This window comes from Canis lupus, chromosome 29, assembly GCF_048164855.1.
Source record: "Canis lupus baileyi chromosome 29, mCanLup2.hap1, whole genome shotgun sequence".
Classification (NCBI taxonomy): domain Eukaryota; kingdom Metazoa; phylum Chordata; class Mammalia; order Carnivora; family Canidae; genus Canis; species Canis lupus.
Window position 1 is genome coordinate 39,452,284 of NC_132866.1, and position 13,907 is coordinate 39,466,190.

Below are 13,907 nucleotides of genomic sequence, written 5' to 3' on the forward strand. Positions count from 1 at the left end.
AAACACCGGAACACCTGCACCCCAGTGTTTATAGCAGCAATGTCCACAATAGCCAAACCATGTACGGAGCCTCGGGTCCATCGAAAGATGAATGGATAAAGAAGACGTGGTCTATGTATACAATGGAATATTCCTCAGCCATTAGAAATGACAAATACCCACCGTTTGCTTCAACATGGATGGAACTGGAGAGTATTATGCTGAGTGAAATAACTCAATCAGAGAAGGACAAACATTCTATGTCTCATTCATTTGGGGAACATAAAAATTAGTGAAAGAGAATAAAGGGGAAAGGAGAGAAAATGAGTGAAAATATCAGTGAGGGTGACAGAACACAAGAGATACCTAACTCTGGGAAATGAACGAGGGGTAGTGAGTGGAAAGGGAGGTGGGCGGGGGGTTGGGGTGACTGGGTGATGGCACTGAGGGGGGCACTTGGCGGGAAGAGCACTGGGTGTTATGCTATATGTTGACAAAATGAACTCCAATTAAAAAAAAAAAAAAAAAACTCTATCAGATGCCAAAAGAATACCAGAAACCTCATTAAATAGCTACAGCAGAACATCTTATGCATGATTTTCTGAACAAGTTATTTCTAAAAACAAAACAAAACACCAAACCAACCCACAAAAAATATGTGATGACAGATTCTGAACAGGACTACAACAAAAAACAAAAGGGTCCTAACCTTGGCCCTCATTCCACACACTGAGCAACTGCTGGTTAAATTTAGGCCTCCTAGGGCATCTGGAAAGCCTGCTTCTTTCTCCCTCTGCCTGTGTCTCTGTCTCTCTGTGTTTCTCATGAATAAACAAAATCTTAAAATTAACTGATTAACTAATTAATTTGGGTTTCCTTGTGGAGCTCTGTCCTCAGAAGAAAAATGCTGCTCAGTCAACTAAGGTATTTCTCACCATAAATAACAAGTTACATTTTTTGACTTGAAAGGTACAGACATCAGCAAGCATAAAGATAAACACAGAGCCTATGGCCTAAACCAGGACACTTCATTTTTTTTTTAAAGATTTTATTTATTTATTCATGAGAGACACATAGAGGCAGAGACATAGGCAAAAGGATAAGCAGGCTCCATGCAGGGAGCCTCATGCAGGACTTGATCCCGGGACCCCAGAATCATGCCCTGAGCTGAAGGCAGACGCCCACCCACTGAGCCACCCAGGCGTCCCAAAACCAGGACACTTCTGAGAGTGACAGAGAAATTAATAGTCATGCTAGAATGATAGGTACAAAGCAAGACTGTGCAGGTATGTCAGGACACTTGAGTGCCCTGCTCACAAGGCAGCATTTCACAACTTTGTTAGAGTCATAGAGCTTCTTTCTTTAGAATGGTTTTGAGATACAATTTACACACCATAAAATTTACTCTTTACAATATAATACACAAATCACTGGTTTTTAGTATAGCTGGAATTGTGCAACTATCACTATGATCTAATTTCCCAGTATTGGGCAACCCCAGTGGTTTAGCAGTTTAGCGCCACCTTCAGCCCGGGGCCTGATCCTGGAGACCCCGGATCCAGTCCCATGTCTGGCTCCCTGCATGGAGCCTGCTTCTCCCTCTGCCTGTGTCTCTGCCTCTCATGAATAAATAAAGAAAATCTTTAAAAATAATAATAATAATTTCTCACTATTTCCATCAACTCAGAACGAACCCCCATGCCTGTTAAAAGTCTCTCCCAATTTTCCTGGCTCCTCAGCCCCAGGCAAACACTAATTTACTTTCTGTCTCTACAGATATATCTGTTCTGGACATTATATGGAACCATACATGTGGTCCTCTGTGACTGGCTGCTTTTTTTTTTTTTTTTTTTTTTTTTTATTTATGATAGTCAGAGAGAGAGAGAGAGGCAGAGACACAGGCAGAGGGAGAAGCAGGCTCCATGCACCGGGAGCCCGATGTGGGATTCGATCCCGAGTCTCCAGGATCGCGCCCTGGGCCAAAGGCAGGCGCCAAACCGCTGAGCCACCCAGGGATCCCGACTGGCTGCTTTCGATTAACAAAAATACTTAAGGTTCATCCATGTTGTAGCACGTATCAATATTTTATTCCTTCTTATTGTTAAGAGTCCATCGTATGGAGATAACACATTTTTTTAATCCTGTCATCAGTTGATGGGATGTTTGGCTTGTTTCCATTTTTGGCTACTATGAATAATGCTGCAAAGAACATCATACACAAGTTTTGGGGTAGACCTATTTTTCATTCCTCTTGAGCATCTACCTAAGAGTGAAATTAAATCATATAGTAACTCCACATTTAACTTTTTAAGGAACTGCTGATTTCCAAAGTGGCACTATTTTACATTGTCACCACTGTGTAAGGGCTCCAATTCTTCCACATGCTCTCCTACACTTGCTATTGTCTGTAAAAGCAGCATGTTTACACCACTAACACCGCTCATGTTCAGTCTACAAAATGTCCTCAACTTTAGTCCAAGTATTCATGTGGAGGACCACCCAGATCAGCAAGTGTGACACAGCACTACCCTGCAGAGAACCATCCTTCTAATAGGATATTTTCAATGCTGAGTATATTTCCATTCACATGCAAAATTTAACTCAGACCAAACTTTATATTCTATAGGGTATCCCAGAAGAAAAACAAAAACAAAAGACAACAAACTGCACTTAAATCCCTAGCAAACAAAAATAATATTTAGGGGTTAAAAAAATAATAAGTAGAAGAAATTAGGTAAATCCACTAAGAAAAACATTAACCAGTATGGTGGGGGGGAAATATCTTACAAGTGAAAATCAAAGATGTTCTCCCTTGTATGACTATAATGAATGATTATCATGTCACCCCAAGTAACTGACATCCTGCAAATCAAATACATTTACTTGTTAACACAGACACTGGTTAAAGGATTTCTTACAATGACTATCTCACCTATCCTTTGCAACAGCAAACAGATCATCTTCATCATCCTCCTCAAAGAGGCTGGTCTTTTTGAGAGCCTTGGCATCCTGTTCCTGAGTGGTGCCAGAGTCCTTATGTTTAGACCTGTTATCAGACGCGGAGTTCCTCTGTGAATCAGTAATATTCCACTGGTCCTTAAAATATAAAACACACATTAAAATCCAGTGGCAATTCAGACCAAGGAACCTGGAAGTAAAATGAAATTTATACTCATTAAACTATATTTAAACTAAGTATTTTTTTAATAATAAATTTATTTTCTATTGGTGTTCAATTTGCCAACATACAGAATAACACCCAGTGCTCATCCCATCAAGTGCCCCCCTCATTGCCCGTCACTCATTCACCCCCACCCCCCCGCCCTCCTCCCCTTCCACCACCCCTAGTTCGTTTCCCAGAGTTAGGAGTCTTCATGTTCTGTCTCCCTTTCTGATATTTCCTACCCATTTCTTCTCCCTTCCCTTCTATTCTCTTTCACTATTATTTATATTATTAAACTAAGTGCATCATTCTTGAAAATGTTCATTTCTGGGACTTTTCTTTGAACTCAAATTTAGACAGCTAAGTTCTTTGACCTCACAGACCTTCTGCCCTCCTCCATCACATTATGTTTCTCTCCCCTCTATGGTTCTGTTTTGGGTTAGGACAAGGGAAATTGTCTAGCTTAGCAGATTCAAACTTATTTATGGAGGAGAATGAGAAGAAAAAGGAATGTCAAAAAAGAAAATCAGTAACACTCAACTTTGGAGGAAAATGATATTTTAACGATCCTAAAACAGGCTGGAAAAATGTATAAAAAGCTCAAGCAATGTACATATAAACAAAACACAATGAAAGCTGCTAGTGACCCTTTTACCACAAAAGTCTGAATCTGACCTTTGGAAAGCATTTAAGGGAACCCCACCTGGCTATACTCTCACTTCTTCAAATATAGGAATTCCTCATACACTTATACACTAGAAGTGTAATTTATAGTTACACTTCCTTAAGTGGTCCTTTGGTCTCTAGAGACTAGTTTCACAAATCACAGTGAGGTCCATAAGCAGTACATATTATGATACAGAATTCTGGTTCTACCCCAGACTTTCTAAATCAGAGCCTACATTCATAACAGGATGCCCAGGTGATTTCTTCACATGTCGTGGTTTGGGAAGTGCTCCTCTAGTGTAGTGAGACAATCCCAGGAAACCTTTAGGAAATTCCAGGGACAAGCCATACACCAAACCACTTAATGGAAAATCTACAGCAGAATTAAGTAAAAGTACTCTTTAAAGTTTTCCAGGTGATTCCAATGGGTAGCCAAGGTTGAGAGTCACTGGTCTAGAATCCTAGTTATCTTTATTCAGCCTGTGCTGTTGTTCCCAACTTTAGCTAATATGATTGACCCTTGAACAACACGACTTTGAACTGCATATGGATTTTTTCAATAAATATATGTACAGTACTATAAAGGTATTATCCCTTCCTTATGATCTTAACATTTTCTTTTCTTTAACTTGCTTTATTGTAAGAATACAGTGCATAATACAGGTAACGTATAAGAATACAGTGCATAATACATGTAACCTATAAAATATGTGTTAAAAACTGTTTATGTTATTGGTAAGGCTTCCAGTCAACAGTAGGCTATTGATAGTTTTTGGAGAGTCTGAAGTTATACGTCAATTTTCAACTACAGGGACTCCTGGGTGGCTCAGTAACTGAGCACCTGCCTTAGGCTCCGGTCATGATCCCAGAGTCCTGGGATCAAGTCCCGTATCAGGTTCTCACAGGGAGCCTGCTTCTCCCTCTGCCTATGTCTCTGTCTCTCTCTCTCTCTGCGTCTCTTATGAATAAATAAATTAAAGTAAAATCTTTAAAATTTTCAACTACACAGGAGGTCAGTGCCTCTAATTCCCACACTGTCAAAAAAGTCAACTGTATTTTTATTTTCCCTGAACCACTATAATACTGTGCAGGAAATATTCCACAGATCGTTGGCCATTATTACAGCAAGAACAACCACTAACAATGCTAGAATAAAAAAAAAAAAAAAAGGACAATCCATCAACTCGGATGTTTGAGTAGGAAAAAGCAAATTGTATTGTATCATAAGTTGCTTCCAACAAAAAAATTAATATGTCTATAATTTCTCTATCCATATCATACCTTCATAACTTGCCTACAATGTTAAAATAAAGAAAAGCAATTACTACAATGCAGGAAGGTTTTTAATGCTCAGGGTTTGTAATGTTATATTTAAGGTCTTTTTCTGTACAGCTAAATCAGCAGCTAAGCCATATTCACTACTGGCTTTGCTAATTTGTATCTAGATAGTAAATAGAAATATTATTAAAACTCATTAAAAAACAAACAAACAGGGGGCACCTGGGTGGCTTAGTCAGTTAAGTATCTGCCTTTGGCTCAGGTCATAATCTCATCAAGCCCTGCATTGGGCTCCCTGCTCAGTAGTGAGTCGTTATCTCTCCCCCTACACCTCTCCCTGCTCATGATTGTGCATGTGCACATGCGTGCTCTCTTTCTCTTTTATTTTTTTTAGTATTTTATTTATTTATTCATGAAAGACACTGAGAGAGAGAGAGAGAGAAAGAGAGAGAGAGAGAGAGGCAGAGACACAGGCAGAGGGAGAAGCAGGCTCTATGCAGGGAGCCTGATGCGGAACTCAATCCCAGGACTCCAGGATCATGCCCTGGGCCGAAGGCAGGTGCTAAACTCTGAGCCACCTGGGCTGCCCTCTCTTTCTCTTTTAAAAAAGAAAAAAGACTCATTAGAAAGGGAGTTAAGGGGCAGCCCCGGTGGCCCAGTGGTTTAGCACCGCCTTCGGTCCAGGGCGTGATCCTGGAGACCTGGAATCGAGTCCCATGTCAGGCTCCCTGAATGGAACCTGCTTCTCCCTCTACCTATGTCTCTGACTCTCTCTCTGTATCTGTCATGAATAAATAAATAAAATTTTTTAAAAAAGGGGGGGAGAGTTAAACTTGCATAGGCTATTCCTACCATGTATAGCTATACTTCTTTATTAATTAAATGTAATGATCATTTAACAATATAAAACCTAACTCATTTGTATTAGCATATAATTTGAGGGGCATACTTAGTTTGTTCTCAACTGTTCTGAAAACATTAATCTTTAAGTTAATATACTATACTAAATATCTTTCTTCCAGAGAAAAAAGAGACAATTTCATGAAAACAGTCTTTTGTGACTAAACAGTGGACAGAAAACAGGTAGGAAAAGAAAATGTTTGGGATAGCCATAACTCCTCAATCCCATCAAACCACCTCCTGCTCTTCTCTAGGGGAGGCTTTCAACCCACCTCCTCATCACTGCTGAACAGCAAGGCAGATGCTTTCTTCCTGGAAGGCTCAGATGGTTTAGCTTTCTCTTGGCTCTGAGTTAGAAGAAATGATGACTGCTTCTTAGCAGTTGTTGCCCCAAAAAGATTATCCTGGGAAAACAAATGGCAGAAGAGTATGACAACTTCATACACATAAAACAAAAAACAAGACAATTTTCCATGTCAAACTGTTAAAGAGTAAGTCTCTGGTCAAGGACAGAATATATACAAGAGGGAAAAAAAAAAAATCACAAAATGCCAGTAATCCCACTTCTCTCTTATGTATAATCCTAAAGCAACAGTATGTAATCTTCTCTAACTGTATTCTCCACTCACAGAAGGTAAACAGACCACATGGAACTCAAAGGCAAAGTCCTGGGAGTGAGCAGGAGGAGGGTAACTTAAGGACCAAGTCACAGAAAAGGAGGAAACCTGGCCCCACTCAGGCCTGCTGTGGGTGGACCCTTGTCTTCATCACAGAGAGCAGTCCAGCTTGTGTGGCAGCCAACAATTCACACACCTTTCTATAAATTAGAAACCAGAGGACTGGTTTAACAGAAATTGGGAGTTTTCTCCACTCTTTCACACTTAAAAAGACACACACTGGGATAGAGCAAAGGCATGTTTCTGGTTAATTTTAGAAAGATAATATGAACATAAAAAACAGTTTACAAAATAAAATCAATGGCCTCCTAAAAAGCCGATTCTCATAGGTTCAAAGACATTTGTTGATTTTTATATAGTCAAACATTCCAAAAGTTACTATTAAAGTATTTTCTTTAAGGTAATAGAAACAAATTTATCAGAAAGCCTGAACCCGAGTTAGACAGAAAAACACTCTTAACAAAATACTACAGCAGATGAATAGTCCTGAAATGTAAAAATTCGATAAAGGGAGCCCTCAAGCAGAGTGTGGGAAGGTAGGAAAGGCCATGAGAAAAATGAACTGGCATTTATAAAGACTCTAATGACAAGAATAAATATTTCCTATGCACTTACTATGTGCCAGACACAGTGCCAAGAGCTGTACATGAGTTGTTTCAGCTGCCAAAATGACTCTATATACTATTAAGCCATATAAGATTTGAAATTTTTTAACTCTTTTTAACTCCACACAGTTTTCCAGAATGGCTGTACCAGTTCACATTCCCACCAACAGTGCAAGAGGGTTCCCCTTTCTCCACATCCTCTCCAACATTTGTTGTTTCCTGCCTTGTTAATTGTCACCATTCTCACTGGTGTGAGGTGGTATCTCATTGTGGTTTTGATGTGTATTTCCCTGATGGCCAGTGATGCGGAGCATTTTCTCATGTGCGTGTTGGCCATGTCTATGTCTTCCTCTGTGAGATTTCTGTTCATGTCTTCTGCCCATTTCATGATTGGATTGTTTGTTTCTTTGCTGTTGAGTTTAAGAAGTTCTTTATAGATCTTGGATACTTTATAGATCTTAGCCCTTTATCTAAAAATAGAACTGTCCTACAACCCAGCAATTGCACTGCTGGGGATTTACCCCAAACATACAGATGCAGTGAAATGCCGGAACACCTGCACCCCAATGTGTCTAGCAGCAATGTCCACAATAGCCAAACTGTGGAAGGAGCCTCGGTGTCCACCGAAAGATGAATGGATAAAGAAGCTGTGGTATATGTATACAATGGAATATTACTCAGCCATTAGAAACGACAAATACCCACCATTTGCTTCGATGTGGATGGAACTGGAGGGTATTATGCTGAGTGAAATAAGTCAATTGGAGAAGGACAAACATTATATGGTCTCATTCATTTGGGGAATATAAAAAATATTGAAAGGGTATAAAAGGGAAAGGAGAGAAAAAGAGAAAATGAGTGGGAAATATCAGAGAGGATGACAGAACATGAGAGACACCTAACTCTGGGAAATTAACAAGGGGTAGTGGAAGGGGAGGTGGGCGGGGAGTTGGGGTGACTGGGTGACACGCACTGAGGGGGGCACTTGATGGGATGAGCACTGGGTATTATGCTATATGTTGGCAAATTGAACTCTAATAAAAAAAAAATTAAAAAAAAAATATTTGAAAGTTTAAGTTATTTGCCCAAGGTCCTGATCTGCAAGTGAATGCAGGGTCTGGTGCCAAAGCCCATGAGGTTGGCCACTGCAGAGTAGTGCACAAGAAGGAAGGTTTAGTTTGTCTTCCCTCTTATTGCCTTCCCCCACCTTGCTCTCTAATCCTTGGTAGAAAAGAAAAACAAGGTAAGGACATGGCTGTTGTTGTCTCTTTATTTACACTTTATCCAAGACATTCTCGTCAGTCATTGGGTATAACAAAGATCCATCCCCTGAAAAGTGTTTCTTAAAGGCAGATTTTTAAAATGAAATCTGCAAAGCCTTCCATAACAGCTGGGTCAAGAATTTAATGTCCCTGGGGTGCCTGGGTGACTCAGTCGGTTAAGCATCTGCCTTTGGCTCAGGTCATGATCCTGGGGTCCTGGGATCGACCCCACATCGGGCTCCCTGCTCAGGAGGGAGTCTGTTTCTCCCTCTCCTTCTGCACAACCCCCAGCTCGTGTACACTCACTCTGTCTCTCCCTCTCTCTCATCTTCTCTCAAATAAAGAAAATATTTAAAATAATAATAATCTAATGTCCTGCCTATTGTACAGCTAGGAGTCAAAGGAGTCACTGAGAGAGAAAAACTAAAATATTTTTGTTATGTAAACCTCAGATGGTTGGACTGCCTCCCTATGACCTTGTATCACTGTATGAGCCTCCACCTATAAAGCTACACCAGCAATGGTTTTCAACTCTTCAAAAACTTATTTATCTTACATTGCAATAAGTGTTTACCTCTTCATCATCATCATCAAAAAGCGAGACCGACGTGGGGAGTTTGCTAGGCAGCAGAGATGCATCTTTTGACTTACTCACATTTTGAGAAGAAAACAAATCCTGTTGGATCAAGATTAAAGTTCCTGGTTAACAAGACAGATCAGCTTTTAAAGTGCCAGTTAAATATAAAACATTGAAGACTATGACATGATGGTTGCATGAGTCTGGGTCTCTTTGTGAGAGGGAAGCTGGCTGAGACCATGTGTCAGTTTGTCCTAGTGGGTGCAGTACGGATGCCCACATGTAAGAAGAGGCCCACGTGGAACTCCAAGAGGCTTCACTGGAACTCTGAGGTTTCTAAACTCCCAAGTGGAAAACAATTTCCAATCAATCTCTTATTGTGCTAGAAAAGTAAAATGACTTCTTTGTCCAAAGAATCAGAGAGATTAAAAAGATCCAATAGTGGCCAGCCCCGGTGGCTCAGCGGTTTAGCGCCACCTCCTTCAGCCCAGGGCCTGATCCTGGAGACCCAGGATCGAGTCCCACGTTGGGCTCCCTGCATGGATCCTGCTTCTCCCTCTGCCTGTGTCTCTGCCTCCTTCTCTCTCTCTGTATCTCTCATTAATAAATAAAATTTAAAAAAAAAGATCCAATAATGGAAGAGGACACTAGATTCCCAATTACTGCACTATGTTTTATTTACTACTTTAATTATATTTATCTACTTGAATTATAGCTAAGAGTATTCTACTTGAACTATAGCTAAGAGTTGTTAGCAAAAAATCTGGTAGACTCTGAAGAAACTCAAAATGTGACAGTGTCAGCCTATGATGCAAATTGAGCTACATGAACCAGAAACATAAAATTGGGACACCTATCCCCTTAGGACAGAAACATCAATAGCCAAGGGCCAGACAATTGAATAGGACAAGAACATAGTTTCTGAGACCTCTCTAGAGAATTTCTTTTTATTATGGCATCAATGCCTACTCTCAAACATAGACCTAATGAATTCCTTAACTGCGAAGAGGTTTCCTCCGCCCAGTGGATTCGCCTGGGCTCCATGGAGTCCCACAGGTCTTCTGAGGTAAAGAGGCCACAAAGGGGGAACCACAGGCTCCCATGCCTCTCCTGAATTTTACACATTGCCAAGATTTCACTCTTATACTTTTCCTTGTCTAAGCACCCCAACAATTATCTGATAAAAACACTCTATGACAATGCACACAGGACAAAGTCTTTTGTAGTAGCTGTGAAACCTGTCTGCAAATTGTTATACACTCCTATCATCAAGAACTAGAGTCTGCATCCCCACCCTGGAATGCAGGCCTTTGTGATTGCCTCAACAACACTGACTTCCAAGGCTAGATTACAAAGGGCAAGATAGCCTCTGCACAGCTCTCTGGGGAATCTCACTTCGAAGCCCTGCGCCACCATATTAAGAACCCTCCTTCCCTGCAGGTGCTGGGAGACCACATAAAGATGGAGGGGTGCCCCTAGAGCCCCAGTTGTTTCAGTCTTTCCCACCCAGCCACCTTCAGACTGGAACGATACAAGAGACCCTAAATGACAAGTCCCTGGCTGAACCCAGTCCATTTATAGAACCATAAAAGAAATAAGAAATCCTACTGGTGTTTGAAGTTACTGAGTTTGAGAGGAATTTATTTCATAGTAATAAGGAACTGAAACACCTTTTAAGTCATTAAAATTGTTCACATTTGGTTTTTGCGTGTAGTCGACAACTATTATTGGCTTATCAAGTGCCACGCACTAGCCTAAGTGTGCAAGATATGAGGAGGAAATAAAACATCCTGTCCTGGGCAGCCTGGGTGGCTCAGTGGTTTAACGCCACCTTCGGCCCAGGTTGTGATCCTGGAGACCCGGGATCGAGTCCCACATTGGGCTCCCTGCATGGAGCCTGCTTCTCCCTCTGCCTGTGTCTCTGCCTCTCTCTCACTCTGTATCTATCATGAATAAATAAAATCTTTAAAAAAATTTTAAAAAAATAAAAAAATAAAAAAAAAAATAAAACATCCTGTCCTCATGGAACTTACACTAGTTGGGATTGAGATAATGAACAAGTACACATGATATGTCACATGGCAACATACATGGTAGAGAAAAGAGCAGAAGAGAAGGCAAGGAATGCAGCGTGGTGTGTGCTAGCAGGTTCGCAATCATGCAAAGGATCATCAGGGGAGGCGTCAAAAAAACTGTAAAAAGTAAGGAAGCAAGGTATCCAGATTCTGGGAAGAGCACTCCTAGAAGGCTGGAGTCCGTGCAGGTGTGCTTGATGATAAGGAAGCTGGGAGCATGGGATGAGACCAGAGTGCGAGGCCCCACCATGCTGTGCTCATATTGTCAGGAGTTTGGCTTAACTGGAGTTTGGCTAATTCCTATCTTCTGTACACTAGCTGTCAATGAAATATAAGCCTCACAGGTTTTATTTACATCAGGAGCAATCACTCCACTTCCAAAGAGTTATATGTCCATCCTGGCTGTTAGTGTAAAGTAACCACAAAAGCTTAATCCAGAGTTCATAATTTCTTGAAGTTACAAGTAAATTTCTGCCATGTTCATATAATTTTCTGTGAAGGGGATTTATAATTGCCCATTATTCTCAGACAGGTCTCTGATCCCCTAAAGGCTCAGACTGAAATAAGTTCTAAAAGGACCTAGGCCTGTGAGAGATAAAGCAATGACAGTTCTGAGACAGGTGCTGTGGAAAGCACAATGGAAAGAGGTTTCCAGACAGGAGCCTTCAAGGACTGAGGCTGTCTGCAAGCACTGCCAGCCCATAAACTGTTACTGGTCACAAGATAAATGGCTATGCCAGAATACATATCACTCTGGCACTAAGCCTACTATCCAATGAGACTACTGAAAAAGGAAACTGTGTTGATTTCTGTTCTGGTACAAGTACCTCACTGCATTGTGGATCAACAAAGAGCCTTAAATTTGAGCATCCTGAAGAGGGTATTTTCTTCCCAAGAGATGCGCCAGATTAAAAACCAACAGTGAGAAATATTACTACACATACTGCTTTCTAAACACCAGGTGTTCCCAACACATTAATTTCAAAGAAAGAAATATTTAATAAAAGGTCTTCTACCTCTACTAATAAAACCTTGATTTAGAAATACTTTCTGTTGGGATACTGGGTGGCTCAGTGGTTGAGTGTCTGCCTTTGGCTTGGGTTGTGAACCCAGGGTCCGGGGATCAGCTTCCAGCAGGGAGCCTGCTTCTCCCTCTGCCTACGTCTCTGCCTCTCTCATGAATAAAATCTTAAAAAAAAAAAAAAAAAAAAAAAAGAAAGGAATACTTTCTGTTATATCCAAAGACTAACTCCCAGAACTAATAAAGAGAATTCCTTACCTCAGAGTCATCTTCGTCTGAAAATAAACCTTTTTGAGTCTTTGTTTCTGGCAAGAGCTTGGAATTTTTGCTGGAAGGAAGGGTAACCTTCATTGGAAAAAAATAAAAACAAAAAACTGAGAATTTAACAAATAAGATAACTATAAATGAGGGGGTTTATAAAATTTTTTAATTTTACTTGAATTCAATTAACATATAATGTATTGTTGGTTTCAGAGCTGGAGGTCAGTGATTTATCAGTATTACATAACACCCAGTGCTCAAACATTCATTTAGAAAATACACGGAGTCTCTGCTAGGATAAGCCACTAAGCCATGTGCCACGGAAATAAAGATGCTGTGGACCTTAAACATGTAAAGAGAATTAATGCAAAAGAAGAATCATGAGAGGGGCGCCTAGGCAGCTCAGTCAGTTAAGCATCTGCCTTCTGCTCAGGTCATGATCTCAGAGTCCTGGGATTGAGCCCTGCATCGGGCTCCCTGCTCAGTGGGGAATCTGTTTCTCCCTCTCCTTCTGCCTGCTGCTTCCCTTACTTGTGTGCTCTCTCCCTCTGTCAATAAATAAAATCTTAAAAAAGAATCATGAGAAAGAATTTTAAAACTGGCATAAGTTAGGAAAAAAGAAGCAATTCTTTGATAAAGTAAATTTCTCAGGACAAAGCCTGGACACAGGAAATGGTAGAATAGAAGCAAGGACTCTCCAGGCAGAGGGAACCTCATGAGAAGAGAAAAACAAGTTCAGCCAGAGGGCACATCTGGTGGATCAGAGTATTCAGTACACAAATGAGATATGCACAGTTGGAGCCAACACAGGAAGACCAGCTACCTGTAGGGTCGGCAGTGGGATGGTCAGGGTTTCACAGAAAGTATGTGCTTTAGAAAAGAGGATGGAGATCAGGGCACCTAGCTGGCTCAGTTGGAAGAGCATGCAACTCTTGATCTCAGGGTCATTTCAAGCCCCACAGTAGGTGTAGAAATTACTTAAATAAATAGGGGCTCCTGGGTGGCTCAATCAGTTAAGCATCCAACTTAATTTTGGCTCGGGTCATGAGCTCAGGGTCCTGGGATCAAGCCCGACATCGGTCTCCATGCCTAGTGGGACTCTGCTTGAGATCCTCTCTCTCCCTCTACCCCATCCCCACATGCAATCATGTGTATATACACACGTTTTATAAAATAAATTAATCTTTAAATAAATAAACTTTTAAAAAGAGAGAAAGAAAGAAGATGGATCAAGCTATGTAGGATACCAAGGAAAGGGACAACAGCCAGAAAAGCTTAAAGGCTGATGGGGATGCATCCTGCTGGCCAAATACAGGTTCATTTCAAACAAAAACAATAATACTAATGGTTTTAAATAGGTAGAACAGAGAATCCTATAGTGATAACTTAAAAAGCAGAAAAGAAAGAGAAGAGAAAGCTCTTGTGTTCCGATTAGAAGAATGT

The 13,907-nt window shown here is 40.7% G+C and overlaps 1 protein-coding gene across 19 annotated transcripts in view; it reads right to left on the reverse strand.

Annotated features, from left to right (window-relative positions):
* The window catches only part of WASHC2A (WASH complex subunit 2A), a 55,307-nt gene that overhangs the window by 18,367 nt on the left and 23,033 nt on the right, over positions 1-13,907 (reverse strand). For 18 of the 19 annotated variants that reach the window (XM_072806290.1, XM_072806289.1, XM_072806293.1 and 15 more), the window contains 4 exons: positions 12,462-12,548; positions 9,105-9,206; positions 6,259-6,390; positions 2,912-3,075 (listed from right to left, as the gene is read on the reverse strand). In XM_072806290.1, the coding sequence (XP_072662391.1) occupies positions 2,912-3,075; positions 6,259-6,390; positions 9,105-9,206; positions 12,462-12,548 (485 nt within the window). The remainder of the gene's footprint in view (positions 1-2,911; positions 3,076-6,258; positions 6,391-9,104; positions 9,207-12,461; positions 12,549-13,907) is intronic. The other variant, XM_072806294.1, reaches the window with a different exon arrangement.